Raw genomic sequence first — 27,855 nt, 5'->3', positions numbered from 1 at the left:
TGCTAGCTAGCCACGCTCAGGCTAGTTTTACATGTTGAAGGTCTGAGAAGTTAAGACAGCTCATCACCACAATGAGCTCAATGATCTGCTTCACCTCACTCTATTCCAGGGACAATGTTTTAAACACTTGATAAATCTTTACTATTTGAAATTTGAAATTACTTTGATTAAAATGTATAATTGTTGTCTGGTATTAATGTACTAGTATACAGTTACCACACATTATTTGTTTCTTGTGCACTGAAGGATGAAAGCACAAACGGCTCCTATACTGATTTAAAGAGTCAAATGTAATCATGGAGTTTATTTTACAATGGACACAAAGTTCTTTTTCCTATCTTGAACTGAATTACATTTCAGTGGCACATCCATATCTATAGATCTTTCCTGTTTACGGCTGACAATTCAACCGTGTAGAAAAACATCATGTTTACTTGGAGGATGTGCTTGTTTGTGAAGTCTCAGTCCGCTTTCATTCAATTCGGTGAAAGGACCCTGATTATTTGTCTCCTTCTTCCACTTGATGGGTCAACGAGTGCAGTCTTACAGTCTGTGCATGTGCAATGTGTTGAAGGACGTCTTTGTAAAGAGAGTTGTTTCAAATGTCAAGGGTGAGAGATTATTAAAAGCTGCTTCTCGGTCGTGTGGAGCAAAGAAAATGTGTCAGATCCCCTTGTGTGCCCTCATAAAGTCTGCCTGTCTTACCTGTTTTCGTCCTTCCCATTTTATTTGACACTCTCCTGTCTTGTCCGCGTCTCTACACACTTGTCTTTTATGTCCTTCCCCTGTGCGTCTAATTGTCAGTGTGTCCCCCGTGTTTCTTCTCGTGTTTGATCTTCTTGTGTTTTTGGACTTTACCTGATCTGGACTTAAGCTTTTGGATCACCCCTCTGGATATCTCTGCTCTGGTTTTGAACTTTAATAATGTCTGTTAAGCTGGAACTCTGGCTATGAGCCGGCATTTGGGTTTCCCTAGTGGTCGATGACAAGATGGGCGTGTAAAATGGTTATAATGGTAAAATAGAATTTTTGTTTGAAATAAGAATAAGGCTGAAAACATCAAAATCAACAAAACAACAGCCATAAAACTATATATTTAAGGAATCAGATGCCTTTATATATACCAGAGGTCCTCAATAGGCGGCCCGCAGGCCAAGCCAACTGTCTGGGCCGCGGCGTTCCATCAGCTGCACATCAACGTGGAATTTGTGGGGAAAAAATACACTGCGCTACCTTGTTTGGACCTCATCCCACTCCGTAGTCCGAGCCGCTGTAGGTACCAGATCTGTCCGGGCTATCAGAGCTGTCCGGGGCGGGGCTTGAACCCGCACCCAGTGAGGACGTTTCGCATTTTAACTGGCTGAAAGTTTCTCCCGTCACAGTATGAAGCTAACATTAGCTTTCACAGTTAGCGTCATCGCTCCGTGAAAAGCTAACAAGGCTGTGTGAGGTGAACAGGACGCTACAGGTGGTTTTATGTCTCTGAATGTCCCGAAGCAGCAGTGACCTGTCTGGTTTAACTTCAGGAGGGTGTAGAGGCTGAAGGTGTCTGGTGGAGCTTCAGGAGGGTGTAGAGGCTGAAGGTGTCTGGTTTAACTTCAGGAGGGTGTAGAGGCTGAAGGTGTCTGGTGGAGCTTCAGGAGGGTGTAGAGGCTGAAGGTGTCTGGTTTAACGTCAGGAGGGTGTAGAGGCTGAAGGTGTCTGGTTTAACTTCAGGAGGGTGTAGAAGCTGACGGTGTCTGGTGGAGCTTCAGGAGGGTGTAGAGGCTGAAGGTGTCGGGTGGAGCTTCAGGAGGGTGTAGAGGCTGAAGGTGTCGGGTGGAGCTTCGTCTGATGTCCTCTGTTTACCCTCCTAATGCTGTAAAGACACGTGATGGGGGACAGAGACATTCAGTCTGTCCCTCATGTCTCCAGCAGGTGAAACAATAAACTGAGTTTCCAAGACTGAAGATAAATATTGTGGCGACATGAATGAGAAGGAAAGTTCAGATCTAATGTAGAGAGGTGGGACTGTTTTCATTATATCACCAAATACATACACAATATTATAATATTGGACGTAGCGACAAAGGTAGAATTCTTATGAAAAATATTTATCAATCCCTCCATCCATCCATCCATCCATCCATCCATCCATCCATCCATCCATCCATCCATCCATCCATCCATCCCGTATTGTAGTTTGTCCATGTAGAGTTGTCGTAGTTCATACAAGCCCCGCCCCCGGGCAGATCTTTTACCTACACCGGAGTTTGAGCGGATCTGACGTAATTACGTCAACTCGTGCTTCGCTCGGTCCTCCACGGGTTTCAATTTCACCACCTGCCAAACCACCTGTCAGAGCAGCCAATCTGAATTAAACCAAGAAAACAACAAGAGCTGCAGCGTGAAAAGTCGAGCAGGAAAACCTTCAGTTCAACTCTGACTGGACTGAACAGTTTAGCTTTATATTACCGGCACTTTAACCTTCTGAATACCGCCAGTCCCACGGCCACGAAACAGAAAAGGAAAACATGTCATACAAGCCCTACGTGTCTACAGTGAGATATGTCAGCGTTGGTATAAGAGAGCAACCATCGCTGGTTTCGTGGAACCTTGCCAAAGCTAAGAAACAATTTGCTGATGCTGAGTTGAATAAAAAATGTGCTTCAGCATCAGGAAGACGTGAAACGTTCAGCCTGGATGCTGTGCTCCTCTAATCCTAATCTGCTGCCCCTCCCATTCCCAACCGACTTATCAGATGTTTTGCATGGATCAAATGAAATATTAATATTTTGCACCTTTAAATTTAATACGAGGTTTCATTGGTTTTGTTGTTTCTCGCGTCGTCTTTTTTATTGGGGGACATAGAGACGGCGGACTGCACTCAGTCTCCTCCTGCACAGGACTTATGTGAGGCGCTGTGGTCGTCTGCGCTGGTCTGATCGGCGTGAACTCGTTAGCGCGGTGGTCTTAGCGCCGTGCTTCCACAAGTTACTGACACTCTGACACTCTCTCTGTCAACAAACTGTTTCAGATAATAATCCAGATTAGACCGCAATCCAATGTGACCAAAAGAAAGTGATCTGAGTACTGCAGCATTAGATTTTATAGCGGTATAATTCATTTCTAAAAAAGCGTATCCTATTATGACCGTATTATAATGTCACGGAAATATTAATCCTCCTGGGCAGCGATCCAAGTTGGATTATTTGTCCCTCCTTCCCTTTTAAAAGCATCACTTTTTGAATGCATAAAATGTTCTTGAGCAAAAAAAAATGTCAGAAAAAAAAAACCTCCCAACAGGATTTTTCAGTCATGTGACACTTCAAAGGAGAAGAGGATGGCAATGAAAAATAGAAATTTAAAAGAGGGTCTTCCTCTGCACACAGCTGCAGCTCTAGTGAAAAGTACATTATATGAGTATATTAACATCCATCAGAGTCCAGAGCTGCAGGTTCAGCACCTTGAACTGTTGTGATGAGGCCTTCAAAGTGGCGAAGCTTTCCTGTAGCCAGAGGAGCGGTCAGCGGAGCGGTCAGCGGAGCGGTCAGCGGTGAGGAGCGGGATGCTGCCAGAGGATTTTGGCAGTGATGATAGAAACAGGAGGATTATATGCTCCGCCTGCCAACACACTCTTTTGATCCGCGGCCGGTTAATATCAGACATTCTACAATAATCCTGCCCTCCCTCCCCCTCGGATGCTGTTCTCATCCTGGCCGATCCAGATCCAAAATCCAGATTATAGACCATCCTCCTCCACTCACATCCAGATTATAGAGCAACTCCCTCCACTAATATCCAGATTAAATAGCATCTTCCTCCACTCACATCCAGATTATAGTTTATTCCTCCACTAACATCCAGATTATGGAGCACCGTCCTCCACTAACATCCAGATTATAGAGCATCTCCCTTCACTAACATCCAGATTATAGAGCATCGCCCTCCACTAACTTCCAGATTATAGGGCATTTTCCTCCACTAATATCCAGATTATAGAGCATCTTTGTTCACTAATATCCAGATTATAGAGCATATTTCCCACTAACATCCGGATCATAGAGCATCCACCCCCACTAACATCCAGATTATAGAGCATCGTATTTCACTAACATCCAGATTATAGAGCATCTTCCTCCACTAACATCCAGATTAAAGAACATCTTTTCCCACTAACATCCAGATTATAGAGCATCTTTTCCATTAACATCCAGATCATAGAGCATCCTTTCCCCCACTAACATCCAGATTATAGAGCATCGTCCTCCACTAACATCCAGATTATAGAGCATCTTCCCCCCCACTAACATCCAGATCATAGAGCATTTTTTTCACTAATATCCAGATTATAGAACATCCTTTTTCACTAACATCCAGATTATAGACCATCTTTTTTCCACTAACATCCAGATTATAGACAATCTTCCTCCACTAACACCCAGATTATAGAGCATTTTCCTCCACTAACATCCAGATTATAGACAATCTTCCTCCACTAACATCCAGATTATAGAGCATTTTCCTCCACTAACATCCAGATTATACACAATCTTCCTCCACTAACATCCAGATTATAGAGCATCTTCCTCCACTAATATCCAGATTATAGAGCATCTTCCTTCAGAGCATGTAAACCTGTAATTCAGTGTATTTTAATCAGTCTGTTGTATAGTGTAGCTCATGGATTTAACTTGATGACAGTGTTCTGTGCAGCAGTACTGTGGACGTAGTAACTGCAGGAATGACGGAAGAAGACAGTTTAAAGTGTGTCTACATGCTATTGTTGAGGTTTCAATTGTTTCCACAGATATCAGAAGTTATCTGAGGACTTTTACAAAGTTCATAAATTGTACAGTCCCCCCCCCCCCCCCCCCCCCCCCCCCCCCCATGGTTTTTTAATCTCCACCTCTAAAAATAACCAGATTTTATGTGTCGGTGTGGATTTACTGTTTCAAATTACAGCACCATGCACTCTCTTGATTTCTGCGGCCGGCGAAGCAGCCTGATATTCAGGCTGACAAACGTTTAGGGAGCGGTCGGGGAGCAGACGATCGACCACAGCTCAAGTAATCAAATGTTCACAGGCCACTTTTCCTTTATTAAACAATCAAACTTCAGCTCGCTGCTCCCAAACATGACTCCTCCAATATCTACTTTATTTTGAAATTGAAAACTTCCACAACGTCACAACCACAACAAGCCTCTGCTAGAAACCAAACTTATGATTTCCACTGGTGTGCATCCATAATTATTAATAAACTGGAATTAGTGGACTGCCAAGAAATGAAAAATAAGGTGTGTTCACACTTTTTACAGTAAAAAGTTACAAGGTCCAGCTTGTATTTACTCACATTTCTGTTCCTCTGGTGTCTAAAGTTAAAAGGTAAATCTTTATTACTTCATCTAAAGTTCTTAGTTTGGGTCTTGTTCAACCTTTCTTCACTTTCAGTCGGACATACAACCTGTCCTCTGGAGGATGATACACCATGGACAGGTCGCAAGTCCATCACAGATCCAACACAGAGCCAGACAACCCCACACTGGGGCAGTTTGGTGGGGCAGGTGTAGGAAGGTTGTAGTTTGGGGTGCCAGCCGGGTCTCTCTCCTGACATGTAAGATGTTTTTAGTCAGTAGGTCGTTAAGTTAATCTAGTTTACACAACCTATCACATTTTGTTTCTTTTCCCCACATCAAACATACACAAGGTAATACACGATTAAATGTACACCCTACTAATGTGAAATGTCCCAAACAAGCAAACACAGAACACTTGATTTCAAAAGAAAATGTTGTATTTGTTTCAAGTTAAACTTAAATGGTCCCAATAAAATAAAATAAAAAGTGCCGAACTAATGCAGTTCAGTTCATGAAAAGCACATTTAAGAAAACGCTTTCGTAGCAAAAGAAATAATTCAGGAGCAACTCAGAAAGTTCATCAACACAAACAAAAAGTTTCTACCAGACGCAGGAATATTTGAGCACCAGGGATTAATTTGGGTCAGTCAGTCTCCTTTTTTTTTCCTTTTCTTCTTTTTCTTTCCGCCCTTGTCCTGTTCGTCAGCTTGGGCCAACAATATGATGTGATCCAGAACCTTCTGGAGTCAGAACAGTTTTTGCTCTTCAACAGGAAGAGACCTGGAGTCTCCTCCTGTTGCTGCTTTATTAGAAGTTGGTATGGCTGCTGGACACGACCGGGGGGGGGACGCTCAAAGAGAGAGAGGAGAGGAGAGGAGAGGAGAGGAGAGGAGAGGAGAGGAGAGGAGAGGAGAGGAGAGGAGAGGAGAGGAGAGGAGAAGTGAAGAGAAGAGAAGAGAAGAGAAGAGAAGAGAGGGGATACCACACAATACCTTTGTTGTGCTACATATATTAATTGCAGTTATCACACTGATCAAATACTTTACAACTGTTATTAGATTAAACCAGCCTGAGCAGCTCTATCGAGACAGTAAGAAGATTTCCTAGATTAAACCAGCCTGAGCAGTTCTGTCTAGACAGTAACATGATTTCCTTGATTAAACCAGCCTGAGCAGCTCTATCTAGACAGTGACATGATTTCCTAGATTAAACCAGCCTGAGCAGTTCTGTCTAGACAGTAAGATGATTTCCTAGATTAAACCAGCCTGAGCAGCTCTATCCAGATAGTAAAATGATTTCCTAGATTAAACCAGCCTGAGCAGCTCTATCTAGACAGTACGATGATTTCCTAGATTAAACCAACCTGAGCAGCTCTATCCAGATAGTAAAATGATTTCCTAGATTAAACCAGCCTGAGCAGCTCTATCCAGATCGTAAAATGATTTCCTAGATTAAACCAGCCTGAGCAGCTCTATCTAGACAGTACGATGATTTCCTAGATTAAACCAGCCTGAGCAGCTCTATCCAGATAGTAAAATGATTTCCTGGATTAAACCAGCCTGAGCAGCTCTATCTAGACAGTACGGTGATTTCCTAGATTAAACCAGCCTGAGCAGCTCTGTCTTGCCAGTAAGATGATTTCCTAGATTAAACCAGCCTGAGCAGCTCTGTCTAGACAGTAAGATGATTTCCTAGATTAAACCAGCCTGAGCAGCTCTATCGAGACAGTAAGATGATTTCCTAGATTAAACCAGCCTGAGCAGCTCTGTCTAGAAAGTAAGATGATTTCCTAGATTAAACCAGCCTGAGCAGCTCTGTCTAGACAGTAAGATGATTTCCTAGATTAAACCAGCCTGAGCAGCTCTATCTAGACAGTAAGATGAAGCAGGAACATGAATTAACAAAGGGGCAACAAAAAAAGAGGAGTCAGTCTCCTGTCATGCTTCCCAAACTGCTCTGGAGGGGGCGCTGTAGTGGAGAAGTTAAAGTTGAAAGTTGAATCAGGAAGTGTTTTAATCAGTGTGGGAATGAACGTCCTCGTTAACTTGTGATCACGAAAAAGAAAAGGGTGTGATACCTGTCGTGGAATGGTGGAGCTGCAGTGGGTGGAGTAACGAGAGGTCTGTGAGAAGCCTGGCACGGAGGAACCCACAGCCGGACACTAATATGCTGCAATATGCTCACTTCTCTTAACAAGTATTAACGAGCAGCGCTCCGACGTATCCGCTTGTCCCTGGGTTCCCACAATACTGAGGCTGAGGTTTTAAAAGCAGCGCCTCTTAAAATCAGTTTGCTCAATGCACCAGTCATGATTACAGGGGGCGTGGACAGGCTGGCCGTCACAACTCACACTCACACTCACACTCACACTCACACTCACACTCACACTCACACTCACACTCACACTCACACTCACACTTCGGGGCAATTTAGGGTCACCAATTAGCCTCACATACATGGTTTTGGACTGTGGGAGGAAACCAGAGGACCTGGAGGAAACACACGGGAGGACATCCCCCTCAAGCCTGGTCTGAGACCACAGGCCCGTCATGCCGCTGACCCTCTGCAGTTTGGATACCAGGACACGGTGGGAGTGGAGGACGCCATCGATCCCTCTCCCACCTCCACAGGGGCAGTGGTGCTGTGAGAATCACATTCTTGGACTTCTCCAGCGCCTTCAACACCATTCAGCCCCCGCTTCTGGGACACAAACTAACGGAGACGGGGGTGGGCACACACCTGGTGGCATGGATAATGGACTATCTGACAGGCAGACCCCAGTATGTTGGACTTGGGGGACTGCAGGTCCAACACTGTGGTCAGCCGCACCGGAGCGCCACAGGGGACTGTGCTGTCTCTGGTCCTGTTCACCCTTTACACATCCCACTTCAAATACAACTTGGAGTCCTGCCACGTGCAGAAGTTCGTCGACGACACTGCGATTATGGCGTGTGTATAAGTGGTGAACAGGTGGAGGAGGACAGGAAAGTGATCCAGGACTTTGTCACATAAAGTAACACCAACCACCTGGACCTTAACACCACCAAGACCAAAGAAATGGTTGTAGACTTCAGGAGATCGAGGTGGTGACCGGTGCTTGTCCCCATCAAGGGGGACATTGTGGACATTGTGAAGACTTACAAACACCTGGGAGTACAGTTGGACGGACAGACTGGACTGGACTGCAAACACAGAGGCCCTGTGCAGGACAGCACAGAGCCAGATGTACTTCCTCAGAAGGCTGGCGTCCTGCAACATCTGTAAAAAGCTTCTGCAGATGTTTGATCAGTCTGTGGTGGCGAGCTCCTCTTCTACACTGCCGTGTGCTGGGGGGGGGGAGGCAGCATTAAGAAGGACGCCACACGTCTGGACAAAATAGTGAGGGAGGCAGACTCTGTGGTGGACACAGAACTGGACAGTCTGACATCTGTGTCTGAAGGACAGGCGCTGGACAGGCTCCTGTCAATCATGGAAAACCCACTGCATCCACTGTCCAGCACCACCTCCAGGCTCGGGAGCAGCTTCAGTGACCGGTCGCTGTCGCTGTCCTGCTCCACTGACCGACTGAGGAAACCTTTCCTCCCTCATGAGACGGTTTAACTCCTCTGTGCTGGTGTGGCTGTGGCCGAGCGGGGAGGCAGCAGAGAGAGTGGGAGGCGGCTCCAGGGCAGCGCAGAGAGGAGAGCCCACACACCTGATGCAAATCAATGATTAGTTGTGTCTCTCCTCCCCGACAGTAGCGGCTGGGAAGACTTCAAAAGGGGGAGAAGCTCCAGAAGGACGGACCCCCCGGGGCCTGGACGGACAAACATTCACGAGTTGTGATTGAAATAAAAAAGGACTGAAAAAGCCGACACTGCCTCTGCTTCTGTGTAAAGTAGACCCTGGACAAGAGACACTTCTTACATCCTCCAAGGGAGTTCTAAGTTAAAAAAACTGTGGACAAGGGTACTAGAGGGGACTTTAGTACCCATGGGTACCAGACCCTATTGTATGTAAAGCTTTACTTTTCTTTATTCCTGTGCAAACCAGTTCTGTTGATGATGCTGAAACTGAATTTACCCACGGGGATGAATAAAGTATCTATCTATCTATCTATCTATCTATCTATCTATCTATCTATCTATCTATCTATCTATCTATCTATCTATCTGTCTATCTGTCTGTCTGTCTGTCTATCTGTCTGTCTGTCTGTCTGTCTGTCTGTCTGTCTATCTATCTATCTATCTATCTATCTATCTATCTATCTATCTATCTATCTATCTATCTATCTATCTATCTATCTATCTATCTATCTATCTATCTATCTATCTATCTATCTATCTATCTATCTATCTATCTATCTATCTATCTATCTATCTATCTATCTATCTATCTAGTTGAGTGTTTCTCGAGAAGTCAGAGAGAATATCAGTGTATGAAGGTAAAACTCTCCGTACTGAGGCAGCAGTTCTCCTTCATACTGAACCAGAGAAAACTTTCTGATTGCAGAAGTCGCCTTTGAATGAAGTCTTAGGCTTCATCCTTTCTTCATAAAACAATGTACTGCACACGCTAAGAGTGTAAAGGACTCCTCTGTCTCCCCTGCCAGCTGCCGCTCTGATGCTTTTCACACCATTTGTGCACAAACAGCGCTGACAGATTGGAATACAATTGAAGCTGTGGAGTGCTGAAAAAGATGACGCAGAGTGTGAAGTATTGTTCTGGTGGCAAGAGTCACATTGGAGGCAGTAGCGAAACACATGTGATTAAGACTGACATGCCAACAGTGTCGACAAAAGGCTGAACTGCGGAGGACTCTAACCAGTGGAGGACTTTAACCAGTGGAGGACATTAACCAGTGAAGGCTTATAACCAGTGGAGGACTTTAACCAGTGGAGGACTTTAACCAGTGAAGGACATTAACCAGTGGAGGCTTATAACCAGTGGAGGACATTAACCAGTGGAGGACATTAACCAGTGGATGACATTAACCAGTGAAGGCTTTTAACCAGTGGAGGACATTAACTAGTGGAGGACTTTAACTAGTGGAGGACATTAACCAGTGGAGGACATTACTCAGTGGAGGACTTTAACCAGTGGATGACTTTAACCAGTGGAGGACATTAACCAGTGAAGGCTTATAACCAGTGGAGGACATTAACCAGTGAAGGCTTATAACCAGTAGAGGACATTAACCAGTGGATTACTTTAACCAGTGGAGGACATTAACCAGTGGAGAACTTTACCCAGTGGAGGACATTAACCAGCGGAGGACTTTAACCATTGGAGGACATTAACAAGTGGAGGACATTAACCAGTGAAGGCTTATAACCAGTGGAGGACATTAACCAGTGGAGGACATTAACCAGTGAAGGCTTATAACCAGTGGAGGACATTAACCAGTGGATGACTTTAACCAGTGGAGGACTTTACCCAGTGGAGGACTTTAACCAGTGAAGGGTTTCCCCTCCAGGCACAGAGCAGAGGTCCTACCTGCTGCCTGTGTGTTGGTGACTGTGGAGGTCTTGGAGCTGCTGGCTCTCCGGGCTGGCATGGATTACGCTGATCTCAACACGAGGCTGTCTGCGGAGGAAATAAAACACAATTAAAGCCAAAGATTAGAATGTGACGCACTTTGGTTGAAAGGCATTTTCACCCACGCATCTTCTAATGAGCTGTCGGTCCATTAGAGACGGAGGATTTGAAGAGCAGATCTCATGACGGTCTGATGAAAACATTATTGTCTCATACAGCATTACTTCTGTGTTCAGTGTCAGTTTGACCGGTGGTGGTTCTGAGTTAGGTCAGGATGATTTTCATTGTGGATACACCCTCTGAAACACTTTGAGACTCGTGAGGACTGAACCCATTTAAAGCCAGTGACGAGAGACAGTTTTGGACGGTAGCATATCGACACCTATCGACCCCACATTGCATCTCCTGCAATTTCCACACATCGTGAACATGCGAGAGCCTTACGTGAGCTGCGTGTACGTTGGCCAGATGTTAAACGTCACTGCTCACCTGCCCCAGTGGAACAGGCCTTCACACACTGTCTGTGGGATTGACTGAGGAATATCACAATATGACCGTCTGTCCAGACACAGAATGAGGCGTTGAAAATATTTGTAAAAACATCCATGATCACAAAGGAAAAGGAGTCTAATCCTAATTTATTACGTCGCCGGAGCAGCTCATCTCAGCTTGATTTGTCAAATGCAGAATCTGTTTGAGGCAGCAGGAGCTGCGCTTGGATCTGGTCGTAGATTTGATGTAGCTATCATGTTATGCTGCGTGTTCTGTCGCTGCTCCGTACAAGATGCTAAACTGCAGGAGGAGGAGGGAGAGAGGTTCTTGTGAGGCTCTAACCGTGATTAAAAGAAATTTCAGCTGTGAGCAGATGGCCATATAGACTTTGCTTGCTTCTTTAAAAGTAGGCAATCCACCCACCTTCCATATTCTTCACACTTTATGACATTGAAGAGGGGAGCCAGACACACTTAACTGTTACTGGAGTCTGTCATTTTTAGAGTTATGAGTTTGTTTTTGAAGAGAGTTTTTTTGTTTTCAGCTATTTGTTCATTTTTCAGTTTCCTCTTACTGTTGTCTCATAAGTTTTACTGTCATTAGAAGCACATTTAAGGTGGTAAGTACATGTTATTGCATTTTATTTGAAATATGATTTGAACTAAATCTAATTATAGCTACATGTGGTTGCAATAAAAATACCTACCTTCCATTTTAAAGTAAGAAGTTTCTATTTCTCACATTTTATTAAGCATTATTATTTGTCTAAGGTAGGGGTCTGCAACCTTTATGATAAAAAGAGCTGTTTTCACAATTGCAGTTGCACCACCACCGTGATAAATACTGTAGTTCTGCTCCTGCTGGAAGAACAAACATAACCGCCTCCACAGTGACATGACTCCCAGTCCGTATTCTAGTTTTATCGTCTATATTAGTGGTTTTATAGTTGTGATTCACCCTTAACAGCGTCCAATTCCTCATCTGTCCAGACAAGCGTTGGGTAATCTTCCCCAATTTTTTGCCAGTCTTGATGAGAGTGCCAAATTTGGTGAACTTTTGAGCGTGTTTAGTGGGTCAAATTTGGGCTCAAAGGTAAAAAAAGAAGAAAAAGGAATAATAATCAGAAACATTTCAATGACAATAGGGTCCTTGCCTCCTTCCGGGCACGGTCTCGGGCTCGGCCCCTTTAAATATTGATAAAATATAAATTTTGAAGGTTTTAACAAAAAATTACTTTTAGTTTGAAAAATGTGTGTGTGTGTGTGTGGGGGCGCTTTTATTTTGAACACCAACTGAGCTCTAATCTAGCTAATCCCTGAATATCAATTTTTGAGGGCTTTGGTGTAATTTTGAACAAACAAGGTCTGGGGTCCAAGCAATGTCAGTCTTTCTGCTGCAGAAGGAACAGGAGTGCAGCTATGCAAGAAAAGCCACTCACAAAGCGCCTGGAGTAGGACGCCAGGCCAGTGAAGCTGTTCAGTTCTCTCAGGGTGGTGGGAGTTGGCCACTCTCTCACTGCTGGCTACTCTCTCACAGCTTGCACTTATTCCTCCATTGTGCTGATGCCTTCACCCCCTATCATGTGCCCCAGGAACTCCAGCTCCCTCCTCATGAAACAGCATTTATCTGGGTGGAGCTTCAAACCAGCCGCTGCTATCCTCTGCAGCATCCGCCACAGAGATGTCAAAGCCGCCTCAAAAGAGTTCCCATGAACCAGGGTGTCGTCCAGGTAAATCAGGGATTCCTGCCGGGGAACATCGGCCAGCACTTTCTCCATTAGCCGTTCAAACGTGGCTGGGGCATATACACAGGCCAAACAGGAAGACCCGAAACTACCACAGCCCCCTGCCAGTACAGAATGCAGTTTTTGGACTGGCCTCTGGGCTGAGAGGCACCTGCCAGTACCCGCTGTGCAGATCCAAGGAGTAAAACTAGGAGGAGCCCGAAACCAAGTCCAGAGACTCGTCAATACGGGGCAGCGGGTACAAATCCTTTTTTGTCTCGCTGTTCAGGGGTCTGTCGTCCACACAGAATCTCATTTTTGAGCTCTTCTTTTTGTTGACCATCACAACCCCAGAGGCCCAGGGGGAGTCCGAAGGCTCAATGATGCCAGCCTTCAGCCGTCAGTGACAGCCTGATGAGCTAGGGGGAGGCGACAAGGGCGTGTCCTAATGGGCCTAGCGTCCCCTGGGTATATGTCACTGTGAACCAGGGGAGTCAGGCCCACTTTCTTGTCTGTCAAAGCAAAAATGTCTTGGAACTCCATCAGCACGTGCCACAGCTCCCCATGCTGCTCAGCATCCAAGTTGTGGCAGCTGTGCCTCCACACCTCCTTTACCGTCCCCATCCTGTTCCCCTCACCTGCCGTGGGACACTGGACCTGAGAAGGAGGCTGCGAGACCGCTGGGAAATGAGGGTCAAGGGGCTGAGGCACCAGAAGGGTTGGCTGGGGTAGGCACTGTGTCTCGCGTTGTCCCTCCGCTGTTCTCAACCTTGGCTGGTGCTGACGGAGGGTCTGAGTGGGGCACACCATTTCAACCATGGGGCCCCCAGGAAAAGTCAACGTGTTCCTACCCAGGTCTAACACACTCCGTATCGCACGGGGAAAGTCCAGACCCAATATGCAGGGGTCCTGAACTGCTGCAACCCACACCTTAAAGCTCTCACACAGCCCCCCAAGTCGTATAGTGACCACCCCCCTCCCAATCATAGGAGCTCACTCTCTGGTCACAGTTCGCAGCTTCACCTCAGTGGGTTCTAAAGGTGTCCCTGCCTGCACCACATCATGTCTAACAGATGTTACAGTGGAGCCAGTATCAACTAGAGCTGTGCATAGAGCTCCCGCCAGGATGATGGGGATGTGGCAAAAGTCCCCTGCATGTGTCCAGCCCACCACCCTCACAGATTCTGTGATGTCATCTGCTCCTGGGGGGAGTCGAGCCCCTCTCCCCCGGCTGTTCAGTTGGGCTCTATCCACTGGAAATGAGGCAGGGTGGGGCAGGGAGAAGGGGGCCTGCGTTGTCCCATCTATACAGGCCCCGAGGCGTTTCCCGGAACACCAGCTTGCTTTGGGCACCGCCTGCTGATGTGCCCCTGCTGACCACATGTCCAGCACACCAGGGGGCTCCAGCAAATACTGGGGCTGTTGCGTGTCTGGTGCAGCGAAGCAGCTCTGATCAGTTCTGTCAGTTCAGCAGCCCAAGCTAGTTTCTCTTGACTCGGGGTACTATGCACCACAGCTCTTGCAACCGGCTCATGGTCGCTCTCAGGAGCAGCCCCCACAGCCTCTCTCCACCGCCAGCTCCAGGGCTGCTTCAAGACTGCTTGGACGGTCGAGCTGTGTCCGGACGCACAGCTCCCTCGGTGATAAGGCTCTTATAAATTGGTCTCTGGCACGTGGGCTTTCCTTGTCAGAGTCTCAATGTCATTGGCCAGCACACGGAGCAGCTCCCCTGGCCGCCTCTGTCTGTTCGTCAGCTCTGCACTCAGCGGTCAGGCACATGGCTAACTGGAAAGCTGAGGGGCTGGAGCTGGCGTCTGCCGCTAGCCTCCTGGCCGTCTGTCTTGCGCGCTCAGCAGCACGGTCAAAGTCGGAGTAATCACTGTCCATAACCTCCGCCTTGACCTTCGGACGAGCTCCGCTCTGGTCACGGTCCGTCATCGTTGTCTCAGACAAGCGGAATTAGCAGTTTATAAGCTAGTCGCGGCTAACCGAGTTTAGCGCAGAAAGTTCGGATCACTTCTGAAACCAATGTAACGTCCGCCCGGACGTTGTGAGAACGACAAGGTGGTTCGTTCACTAGCCTTATTGCCTGGTCACTGTCGGCCATGACCCAGCCACAAACAGGACAGGGAAATAGCAGAAGAATATATATATATATATATATATATATATATATATATATATATATATATAATGTAAAATGTGTTTTCTGCTTTGGTGTAATGAAAAAACATAACAAACATTTCCATCCAAACTCTTCAGAAATATGATTTGGTAAAGGACCAGGGGAAGTTACATGCTTCAGTCCAGTCTTCACTTGAGATGTTAAAATTCCCGTCCTTTTCCCATTTATTTTTGATATATTGGGTGTTATGGGAGTTTTTTTGCCTCAAGGGCTTTGCAGAACCTGGCGAGCAGAGTCTTGTTTAATATGCTTTGATAGGCATCAATAATCATCAATAATATTGGATCATTGAAATCTGGTTCATTTATAATATTATGTTCAAAACAATTTCTTAATTGGAGGTATTTATAAAAATCTGACTTTTCGAGAAGATTTTCTGTCCTTCGTATTTCAAATTCTTTGAATTGGCCATTTTTTTGTAAATTAATAAAATGACGCAAGTCCTTTCGTGATCCAGGATTTTAATTTATAGTCTAGTTTGCTGCATGCCATTTCTCCTTTTTCCTTTGAAAGTTGTAAGGCCTTGAATTTTATTCTGGGCTTTTTGCCCTGCCAGATAAACCTCAAAATCAGTTCATCCGTCCTGAGGGGGCTGACAAAGAACCTCTTCTTAAAGTATGGATCAGCGGCCCCCAACCCCCGACCCACGGATCGGTACCAGTCCACGGGCTGCAGAGAAACAATAGATAACTTACATTATTTCTGTTTTATTTATTATCCGAGTCTGAACAATGTTTTATTTTGAAAAATGACAGAATTCTCTCCATTACATCCGTCTATGACTCACGTTTGTCTCGGTCACGTGATACATCAGCGTTAATATTAAACCCACAAGCTCGCAAAATGAGTACAGAAACAGAACCAGACGTCTTTGGAAAGTTTCATTACAAAGGGGAAAAGGCCCCATGAGGAGACAGAAGAATAACATACAAGTAAGTAGAAAGACGTACAAGTACACAGTGGATTTATTATTATATTTACAAAATACCACAGTTTTTGTGTTGGTCGTATCATTTTAATTTGTTGGATTCATCCGCCACACCTTAGAGGCCGGTCCGTGAAAATATTGTCCGACACTAAACCGGTCCGTGGCGCAAAAAAAAGGTTGAGGTCCGCTGCTACAGATGATATCAACATCTGGACTGGAGCTGATATTAAAACTGCACCTTGTGCCTCCTGATCAGGACAAGAACAGCGTCACAAACTCCCAGAGTCACAAGGAAAAGCTCAAACAAATCATTTCTGACAAACATATCGTCCCTCCACCACAGAGTTTGATGTTCAGATCTGATTTTACGTTATGAGATTCAAGCAGGAGAAAACACCAGGGGTGCACACTTCAAATAGTTTTGTTATACATACTCAGAAACCATCTTCATTTGACATAAAATATCTACTTCCACACAAAAACATTGACATTATTATTTTTATACTGTTGTTTCTTCATTAATTTCCTCACCAAGTTCATAAAAAACTAACCAATATTCATTCACATTGATTTTAACTATTTAAATGCCACTATGATGGCATGAAAACACCAAAGCATTTATTATTTTGGACATGAAACATTTTGATGGAAGTTTCTTGTCTTATCTTAGATATGGCAGATTTCCCATAATATTAACTATGATGCATCATTCATTTTTGTGGACTATCACATCTAATATTTATCGTCAGTAATATCAGGACACAAAGGTCTCATTAAGTCCGATTAAAAGCTTTTTTATTTTTTTAATCTCAATAGGCATTAAAAGATATAACTGTGATTAAACGATTTTTGAGATTACCCAAATTTGCCATTTTTAACTCTGAAATCAGTCTCTGAACATGCATAAAAAACTCTTCAGAGTGTGTGTGCTTTTGTATATATACATATATATATATATATATATATATATATATATATATATATATATATATATATATATATATATATATATGTGTGTGTGTGTATATATATATATATACACACATTTATATATATATATATAAAAATTCACAAGATTCATTCATAAATAATATTAATATATAAAAAATAAATGATGTTTAGTATTTTTACAGATGTGTTTGCACAGGATGTTTTTTTGTCCTTAATGATTTTTAAGAGGTAAGTTGAAATGCAAAGATTTAATCAGAGACATCAACATTGCACCATCGATAGCTGTGATGACGATGATGACGATGAAGAGGAAGAGTTTCCACAGATGGACTGAAACATCCGTGAAAGTCGCAGTTCCGACCGGCATCGCCGTGCGTCTTTAAAAGTCTGCGTGATGGACTGAGTCTGGTTTCTCCAGGATTTCTGTGACGAACTGAGCTGATTGCTGAGCGCGGCGTCCTCGATGCAGGGCGTTACCGTGGCGAAGCCTTCCCTCCTCACGTCACTCACCTGGATGTATTCCTGAAACTTCAATACGGCCGCGCAGACAAGGGTGTCTGGCACAACAAACACACCACTGGAATATATCTTCAGACATTTTCTCATCCTGCAAATGAGGCCAAGTCAGACACAAGCCATTTTCCTGCATTGATTAAAGGTATACCCTTCACGAGAGGAGGGAGTGTCAAACAATGCAAGGTGTTTTTTTTTAGCCCCGAGACAACGGGGATGCTGAGGAAGGGCCCACGGATCGATAGGAAGGTGATGACCCTAATATTTTTCACTCAAGGCCTGTGTGAGTACGACTTTGTGGGCTCGCCAGCGGAGATAAAAATACCCTCTGGAGTTGAGAGGAGGAAGAGAGTGATGGAAGTCCCAGCGGTCCCAGCGGTCCCAGCGGTCCCAGCGGTCCCAGCGGTCCCAGCGGTCCCAGCGGTCCCAGCGGTCCCAGCGGTCCCAGCTGAAGGTAAGTCCAATCGGCAATAAATGTAATTTCTAATTTCCATGTATTCTCATCCGGCTTGTCCACCTTGTAATAGTTTTGATGGGAGGGTCAGAAGGAGAGCTACCATTAATAACATTGCCTATTGCACCTGCACATGGCGTCCTCCCTGACAGGTGTCCTCTCAGATCAAACTTATGACATCATCAGGTGCCATTACGGGTCAAACCCGAAACAATCGCAGCAGAACCGGGCAGTAAATCACTCTCATTAAGACGAAGGCAGCTTGTTGGCTTTGGGTTTTTGATGGGATCTGTCACTCAAGAGACTGAGCCCTCCACAACTCAGACCAGAGGCCAGTCCGATGGGGGTAAGGGGGGTCCTGGTACTGCTTGGTCCATTACAGAGTGCAAACACAGTCTTTAACTCTGATGTCAAAATGATGCCACATTTACAGTGTAAAGACAGACAGGTGTATCGTAAAGCCAGGGTGTATTTATGCAGGATTGTCATCTTTTTGTCACTTTCTCACAGATCATCATCATCATCATCGTCGTCATCACACTCACCATCATCATCATCATCATCATCATCATTATCATCACTGCTGCTGTTACCCTCCCGCTTCCTCAAGCAGCAGGGATTTGACTCATCTCCCTCTCACCCTGGTTCAAGCTTCAGCCCCGCCGAGCCCGCCACTCGATACTCAGACACTAAACGCCACTCCAGACATGTCGGGGAGAAAATGCACTTCCCACCGTCCTGCTGTTGCCAGCTGGGATCAAACTCCTCCCCCGCTGGGGAGAAGTGGAAACCTGTTCCATCATGAGATTAGCAAAACTCTGCAGAAGTTGCCGGCACGTCCTCACGGGGGGGAGGAAACCCGGAGCTGAAGAATTGTGAGGATTACATGCAGAGATGATGCAAAGAGAGAGGAAGCTTACCTGGCTCCACAGTGCACTCTCGCTCTCACTCTCACAACCGGGATGAGTGGCTTCCAGCCGCCTCTCCGCTCACCTCCAGCAGATCACTCTCATGACTCACACAGAGGAAGGAGAGGCTGCTGGAGGATAACAGGAAAGTGTAAATAGCAGAAGCACTCCCACTGCAGTGCCGCTCTCTCTCATCCTGCCTCTCCTCCTCTGCCTCTTCTGCTGCTTTGATCTCTCCCTCTCTACATCCAGTGGTGCCGACTCGCTCTCTCTCTGTCTAACTCTGCCACCCCCTCACTCTACCCCCCCCCCACCCCCCCACCCCCCACCGAAATGTCTGCCTTAAAGAGGTAATACATCAAACCCGGAGACACAACTCATGTCAGATTAACAGCTTTTACACATTACACACACACACACACACACACACACACACACACACACACACACACACACACACACACACACACACACACACACACACACACACACACACACACACACACACACGCACGCACACAAAGGAAGTTCTCTTCTGTCCCTCTGATGCGCTTGTGTTTTTTCTGGCGTGCCTGAGTCAGCATTCTTCAAACGGTTAGCCCCTGTGGATCACCTGTAACTTCAATTTTTTTTAAACGCTGAATAAAATAATAAGAAAGTTCAGTTTCTACATGAACTAGTTCAAAGTTAAGTTTACAAAAAAGGTGCTTCTGAAGTTGCTTGTTCTCTGTCATCATTTGCTCAAACTCTCAAAGTCATGTTCCTCTTTTATTATTTCCTCTTTGTTAATTCATGTTCCTGCTTCATCTTACTGCCTAGATAGAGCTGCTCAGATTGGTTTAATCTAGAGAATCATCCCACTGTCTAGATAGAGCTGCTCGGGCTGGTTAATCTAGGAAATCATCTTACTGTCTAGATAGAGCTGCTCAGGCTGGTTAATCTAATAACAGTTGTAAAGTATTTGGATCAGTGTGATAACTGCAAATAATATATGTAGCACAACAAGGGTATGTTATCCCCCCCCTCCCCCCTCCCCCCTCAACCTCTCTTCTCTTCTCTCTCTTCTCTCTCTCTCTCTTTGAGCGTTCCCCCCCGGTCGTGTCCAGCAGCCATATCAACTTCTAATAAAGCAGCAACAGGAGGAGACTCCAGGTCTCTTCCTGTTCAAGAGCAAAAACTGTTCTGACTCCAGAAGGTTCTAGATCACATCATATTGTTGGCCCAAGCTGACGAACAGGACAAGGGAGGAAAAAAAAATAATAAATACATTTTTTTTTACAAATTTTAAAAATGAATGAGTTCATAGTTCATAATTCTAAATTTTGCACTAAATTCACAGTTACAAAGATAAACTAGTTCATAGTTCTTTATTTTCCAATATGTTGCTTCGAGCTATTCCCGTCAGAATACTGGCATTTCCCCGTTGTTGCTTCCCATTCAGTCCACACTAGTAGCCAGCTGCAGGTTCCCAACCCGACACTTTAAGTACCCTGATTTCAGGACTATTGAATATAAGCTGTACCCCCCCAAATTTAAAAAGGAAAAAAGAAAGAAAAAATGTCGGAGTTACGTGATGCACTTGAACGCATCACCCACGTATCAGTGGCATGAAGCTCGTAAAAAAGCATGTAAAAAAACAAGTAGCAGCTTATCGTCCGGAAAGTACGGTAACCATACGAAGCTGAAGTATTAATGGTGGAGGCAGAGTCGGAGGTGGTGCTGCTGTCTTCCATTAGTTTTTGCCGCGTTGCGTCACATTTTGATGATGTGTGCGGCGGTGCGACTCTCTGGTGGCTGCTGTTGCCAGATTGGCTGTTTTCCCCCCCAACATGTTCATGTCAGGGTTATGCAGGGTGGACCCAAACGCAGACTCAAAGATTTCCATAAAAAAAATGAATTTATTGAAGACCAAGTCCAGGGAACACGAGGAAATGCAGGGTTCCATAAATTCATGTTTCTGCAGTTCTGTCAGGTGTGATCATCAAGCTCATTATTCCAGATCAACCCTCGTGGAGATAAACCGACCTGGAACAAGATTTATTTTATTATGTCAAAAAGATCTAAATTAATTTCTCCTCTCCTCTCTGCTGCAGCTCAGTGCTGAACCTGCCCACCAATCACCATCATTTAAGAATGGGCGGGGCCTTTTCCAAGAGCTCTGATTGGTCAGGAGGCGGAGCTCTGACCTCATCCAGAACATATCCTGCTCCGGAGCAGGTTAGACTTTCAGCCTCAGTTACCAGGTGATTTATCCTGGTGAGAAGTGAGTGAGCGCCATAGTACGGAAAACCAGAGTTAATCCTGAAGTTACCTGGATAAGAGAAAACCAGAGTTAATCCTTGTAGCTATCTCGATAAGAGAAGATCCAGCGTCGTAGTACAGGCCTCAGGACAACAGAGGGAGAGGGGTTTAGATATACAAGGAAATGGTGGACCCAAGTGGAACACAACGATGGGAGCACACAGAGGGAGAAGACCATTGGTTAATTGGAGACGCGAGGTGAGACACACAGGTGCAGACACACAGACCTGACAGTTAAGACCCGTTAACGGTGAGCTTTAGCCGGGTTTTCCACTGGAAGGCTCTATGGAAATCTGCCGCCCTCTTACACAACGTTAAACTGTGAGAGCGCCGATCACAAACACCAGAATGAGCGGCGCTCACAGTGACGGTCATCAGGCAGAAATACAGAACGTTCAGTTCACGTTCACCCAAAATACGAGTTCATGAACGAGCGCTCACTGAACTCATTCAGGCACAACACTGCCCGTTTATATGTACTAAGATGTGATCAGATTCATTTCAGTGGATCAACCAGTGGCGGCTGGCCAATAGAGGGCGCTAGGGCACCGCCCCACCACATCACCTTCAATAAGACATTAAAAATAAAAAAATAAAAAAATAACATTTTGAGCCGTATGCATGTATACATTCAGACGAGCAAGATAATAATTCTACAGTTAATGATGAGTAAAGTTGTTTGGTTCATCTGTGTTGTCAGACTGGTGACGGGTTTCCACCAGGGTCATGCCGGTAAAGGTGGAGCCGTCCGGACACAGGTGTGACAGGTGGGAGACGCACACTGGAGCAAAGCCTGCGAGAGGAGCTGTGTTTGTGTGTCTGGTCATTCAGTTTGGTTTGTGTTGTGATTTACTTTAATAAAGGAATGGTTTTGGAAAGCCCCGACTCTGCGCCTCTGTTTGTGAACCCGCCGGTGGCGTGCTCCACGGCCACAGTGGTTGACGGTGTGAAGTGCTTTGGGGACACCACAGTCACCAGTGACGTGATCATAAATAAATGGAGCGGATGAAATGTTTGCTGGGATGGAGTTTCCATGTCTCACTGCCAGTTGATTTACATACTGTTAATGATCTGAAATGAATGTGTGCCTAGAAAACAATCAGAGAACAAGAATATGAACAAATATTCACCTGCAGTCACGCAAAATCAGTGCAATTTGCAGTGAATGGTGTAAATGTGCAAAACCACGTTCAAAATATCCAAAGTTTTAAATAGGATCTCATAGTAGACTTTAAGTGACTGCATCGCAGCAGGTTCAGAGAGAGAGAGAGAGAGAGAGAGAGAGAGAGAGAGATGAGAGAGAGAGAGAGAGAGGAGAGAGAGAGAGAGAGAGAGAGAGAGAGAGAGAGAGAGAGAGAGAGAGAGAGAGAGAGAGAGAGAGAGAGAGAGAGAGAGAGAGAGAGAGAGAGAGAGAGAGAGAGAGAGAGAGAGAGAGCACTGTGGATGTGTCCCTTCCTCTGAACTCTTTGTGTGACTGGTGAGGACACACTTAAATGTAAAATGTAGTAAACCGAGAATTTTTTATTTCACATTTCTTTTGACACAACATGGTCTACAGTGGTTAAATATTACAGTGTGAGGTCAGATACATTAGAATCTTATTGTCAGGCCAAGACCCTACAATCTGAAAGGCTACGGACCAATCGATCATGGATGGATGGATGGACGGATGGATGGACGGATGGATGGATGGATGGATGGATGGATGATGGATGGATGGATGGATGGATGGATGTAGACTGATGATCTTGGTTCAGTCAATCACATCTTCATTTTGCAGGATGTTCTCAAAGGTAGTCAAGCTTTGCGCTGACTCTATATTTTCAGTGGGATTAAACTATTCAGTGTCTTCAGGAGAGTAGAATAACGTCTTGTTGCGAGACGCTCGGAACCGGGAGCAACAAATGATGTAAAACGCATTTAGAGTTTACATGGTGATTCTATCAGGAGCCTCAAGCTGCTGTCAGTGCTCAGTCCACTGAATGCACAACGGATTCCACTGCCTCGCAGACTCACTGACGTCTCCATAGTCTCCGCAGGCCTGATTAAAGACATTAGTTACTCAGTTTTCCACGGGAACTCGTTGTAATTTCGGTAATCTCCTCCTCGGAGAGACTTCAGCAGAAGGTTGTAGTTGGGTTTCTTTGAGCAGCCGCCATGATGAAGAGTGCCAGTCAGCTGACTGCTGATAAAACCAGGGAATACAGTTTGGCAGCAGAAAACCCAGCGTGTACTTTAGATATTCATGTGAGCGTTAGAGGCACGCTAAGCTAAGCTAATTTGTGAATAGATGAATAAATCAATTAAAGATTGATGAGGTCCTGCTCAGAGACATCTATGGGTGACTGGGCTCTTGATGTTGTGCTTGATGACCGTCTTCATACTGAATATCAATATGGATTTTCTGCTTGAGGAATGAGCTCGGAGGATGTCAGAACAAGTCTTAATTAACGGTTTTAAAAGTTCAAGTCACAGTGAGAGTGTTCCGAGGTCGACAGATGAGACTTCACTGGTGTGGAAATAGAGGGGAGGGAGACGGAATTTCCTCAAGCACTTTGACACAGATTTGTCTGGGCTCTCTGATGAGGGATGCAAATGACTATTTCGTCCGTTGAGGATCCATTAGAAACAAGACAGGACGTGTTCAGCTGCCAAACAAAGTCAGAACTACAAGGACTTGGAGCGGGTTTGAGCCTGAACATGAATCACCTTACCACACCTTACCCTAGTAGGTCTGCCAGGGTGCCATCCTCCACCACAGCAGAACGTTCCCCATCACAACTCTTTAAGCTGGTGTGCTTAGCGGCATCGCCTCCACCCGTGTGTCCCTCATCCCTCCAGCTGAGACCACAGCATGAGCTTGTTCCACTTCCTCTACGAACATCACCACAGCTCCGTTCACTGTCGCAGCAGACACAATGTTAGCCACCGCCGCCACGCACCTCCTCCACCGAGCAGGAGAACCCGGGGTGCAGCTTGAACCTGTGTTTCCTTTTAAGTTTGGTGGAGGCCATGGTGCTCCACCACTAGCGCGATGCTAACCGCACCACGGCCTCACCAAACTGGACAACACACGCGCTCACCACACTGAAACACGCTGAAACAAGTTAGCAACCCGCGCAAACAACCTGAAAAAGGCACTTTCTCCCCAACTCCGCTCAGACACTCCACACACACTCCTCACACTGGTGATGTAGCACCATATGGAGGTGATGTAGCTCCATGTGAAGGTAATGTAGCTCAATATGAAGGTGATGTAGCTCCATGTGAAGGTGATGTAGCTTCATATGAAGGTGATGTAGCTTCATATGATGGTGATGTGGCTCCATGTGAAGGTGATGTAGCTCCATGTGAAGGTGATGTAGCTCAATATGAAGGTGATGTAGCTCCATGTGAAGGTGATGTAGTTCCATATGAAGGTGATGTAGCTGCATATGAAGGTGATGTAGCTTCATATGATGGTGATGTGGCTCCATGTGAAGGTGATGTAGACCCAGTCAGTGTGAAGGTGATGTAGCTCCATGTGAAGGTGATGTAGACCCAGTCAGTGTGAAGGGGATGTAGCTCCATGTGAAGGTAATGTAGCTCCATGTGAAGGTTATGTAACTCAATATGAAGGTGATGTAGCTCAATATGAAGGTGATGTAGCTCCATATGAAGGTTATGTAACTCAATATGAAGGTGATGTAGCTCCATATGAAGGTGATGTAGCCCAATATGAAGGTGATGTAGCTCAATATGAAGGTGATGTAGCTCCATATGAAGGTGATGTAGCTCAATATGAAGGTGATGACACTCCACACACACTCCATATGAAGGTGATGTAGCCCAATATGAAGGTGATGTAGCTCAATATGAAGGTGATGTAGCCCAATATGAAGGTGATGTAGCTCCATATGAAGGTGATGTAGCTCAATATGAAGGTGATGTAGCTCCAGTCAGTGTGAAGGGTGGATGACGTTACGACGTTACGACGCTGGCACTATAGAGGAGTCTGTGGCCCAGTCAGACTGTCCAGGTTGCTGATGTGATTCCTCTTCTTCCTCACGGAGGAGAAGCTCTGAATATTTCATAAGTGATAATGTGAAGATTTGCCACAGCTCCCAGTGTGACTCCACGTTCAACGAAGCACCGCTCACATTTAACCTGGTGAAACGGGATGAAAGTCAGCGCACATGAGACGGGAAGGTAGCTTCTCCACGCCTGAGGACCAGGGGAAGTCCCTCCGTCCTTCGCTCCCATCCTCTGACAGGAGGTGTATGGTCCTGGTGATCAGTACAGCACCATCACCAGTGCCTCAGGAGCAGGGATCCCCAAGGTCCACCAGCACAAACACAGAGCGATGATCAGGTTGATAATCCTTCAAAGTCTGTAGAACTGGAATTTCATGTGCATCATTTTGTACCTGAATATTTGTAATAATTGATAAAGGAGAGACGAACAACCACTACAGTCCCTTACACGGGTTAAGATTATAAACAATGAAAGGTTTTGAGTGGATTTGATCAAACTAAAAACAGTGGCAGTTATTTTTAGCTGAGATCAAAAGTCAGTGCTCACTTTGAATGGAAGGCACTCAGGTCAAGTTTACAGGAAAGATCTGCTGGAAAACATCGTGGAGGATCCGTCAAGTGTATTCTCTCTATAAAACATGACAGAGACACACTGAGCTGCAATTCCTCATAGGTAACTGTGTGTGTGTGTGTGTGTGTGTGTGTGTGTGTGTGTGTGTGTGTGTGTGTGTGTGTGTGTGTGTGTGTGTGTGTGTGTGTGTGTGTGTGTGTGTGTGTGTGTGTGTGTGGATTCTCAGGTCATCTCACTGTGTTCCATGATGATGGAAAGGACAAACACAGAAGGACATTTTACTGCAGACTCACCGAGCTCTCTCTCTCTCTCTCTCTCTCTGTGTCTCTTTCTGTCTCTCTCTCTCTCTCTCTCTCTCTCTCTCTCTCTCTCTGTCTCTTTCTGTCTCTCTATCTCTGTCTCTCTCTCTCTCACACACACACACACACTCACTCACACACACACACACACACACACACACACACACACACACACACACACACACACACACACACACACACACACACACACACACACACACACACACACACACACACCTGTGCCACTGTGTGTTGGTGGAACAAAGCCTTTGGCTCAGCCTCTTATCTGCTAATCAATGTGAAGAGACCACTCAGTATAATTGATATGGGACTTGACAATGTTTGGTTTTTGCGTTTCTCCTCCCAAAGCGTGCGTGCACACGGGGCTGGGGCGCACCACTGAGTGGATCGTGAAGGGAATGGCGTTCTCGTGGAGGATACGTTTGCATATGAATGGCAGAACATAATGAATTCCTCCTACCTTTTATTGTTCAGTACATGTGTTCCCTCTCAAATGAAGCTGCAGCGAGCAGAGTGGCATTTACTGGCTTTGTTTGAGATGCATCGTGCTCATAGTAATTGTTCCCAGGGCTGTGCTACTGTTTCTGGGTTAATCCATTATGAAACACTGCTGTAGTACTCCTGCAAAAATACACAACATGAGTGAGATAAGACAACTTACTACACATTGGTGGTAGCATTAATGTGATGTTTATGGAGCTAAAACAGGGATGGTATAGGTCGTTATTGAAAATAATTTGTCATTGAACCTTTTTTTTTTCATGTATTTTTGCTTTCAAATATTTTTCTTTAAAAAAAGAATTTCTCAGATTTTTTTTTTTTCACGATGACAACTTTCTGTCTTTCTTTTGGCATGGAGGGGAGGAGTGTAAGGAAGGCAAAAGGAGCGCCTCTTTTACATATCATTTACATATCAATTAGCACCGTCTTCCATCCAGAACTGAGGCCCTGTTTACACCACAACGTTTCACGTGACAACACCTAATCCGCTAAAAAAAAAGGAGTGCGTTTTCACTGCAGCAGCGGACACAGAGACAACGATGTAGTTAGTATGCCGGGCCACTGGAGGGAGCTGTTGCTTGATTTTTTATTATGAAACTACACAGACGTGCGTGCAGAGAACAAAACACTATAAAGGTGAAGAAAATGGAGAGAACCTGACATCCGCATGGACTGATGAGGCATCAGATGATATCAGGGAGAGTCTCAACTATTAAACTACTGATCTGGAGGATAAAACTAGAATATGGACCGCGGGTCGTACCACTGCGGGTCGTACCACTGCGGGTCGTACCACCGCGGGTCGTACCACCGCGGGTCGTACCACCGCGGGTCGTACCACCGCGGGTCGTACCACCGCGGGTCGTACCACCGCGGGTCGTACCACCGCGGGTCGTACCACCGCGGGTCGTACCACTACGGGTCGTACCACTACGGGTCGTACCACTACGCGGCCGCCATGTTTGTTTACCACTGGATGAGCAGGAGGGAGGGGGAGAGATGAGCAGTAACAGGCTCTGTAGCCTCCATCAGTCTCTGCAGGAGGGATTTGGGCCGTGAAAGAATCTTTCCACCTCGGGAGCCGGATTAAAAACTTTGCGGATACAGTGCATCCGCAAACTGGTGCCGTGTAAACGGACCC

General features: G+C 45.5%; 1 protein-coding gene across 1 annotated transcript in view; it reads right to left on the bottom strand.

The window, feature by feature from the left end:
• LOC308116881 (alpha-1,3-mannosyl-glycoprotein 4-beta-N-acetylglucosaminyltransferase C-like) overlaps positions 1 to 19,237 on the bottom strand; it is a 49,982-nt gene extending 30,745 nt beyond the window's left edge. The window contains exons 1-2 of the mRNA XM_080475343.1: positions 19,021 to 19,237; positions 10,813 to 10,902 (exon numbers count right to left, since the gene is read on the bottom strand). Of these exons, the coding sequence (XP_080331469.1) occupies positions 10,813 to 10,873 (61 nt within the window). The 5' untranslated portion in view covers positions 10,874 to 10,902; positions 19,021 to 19,237. The remainder of the gene's footprint in view (positions 1 to 10,812; positions 10,903 to 19,020) is intronic.
• Positions 19,238 to 27,855: the final 8,618 nt, after the last annotated feature.

The sequence above is a fragment of the Lipophrys pholis genome (genome assembly GCF_963383615.2).
Source record: "Lipophrys pholis genome assembly, chromosome: 11".
Classification (NCBI taxonomy): Eukaryota; Metazoa; Chordata; class Actinopteri; order Blenniiformes; family Blenniidae; genus Lipophrys; species Lipophrys pholis.
This window is presented reverse-complemented; position numbering and strand designations above follow the sequence as displayed.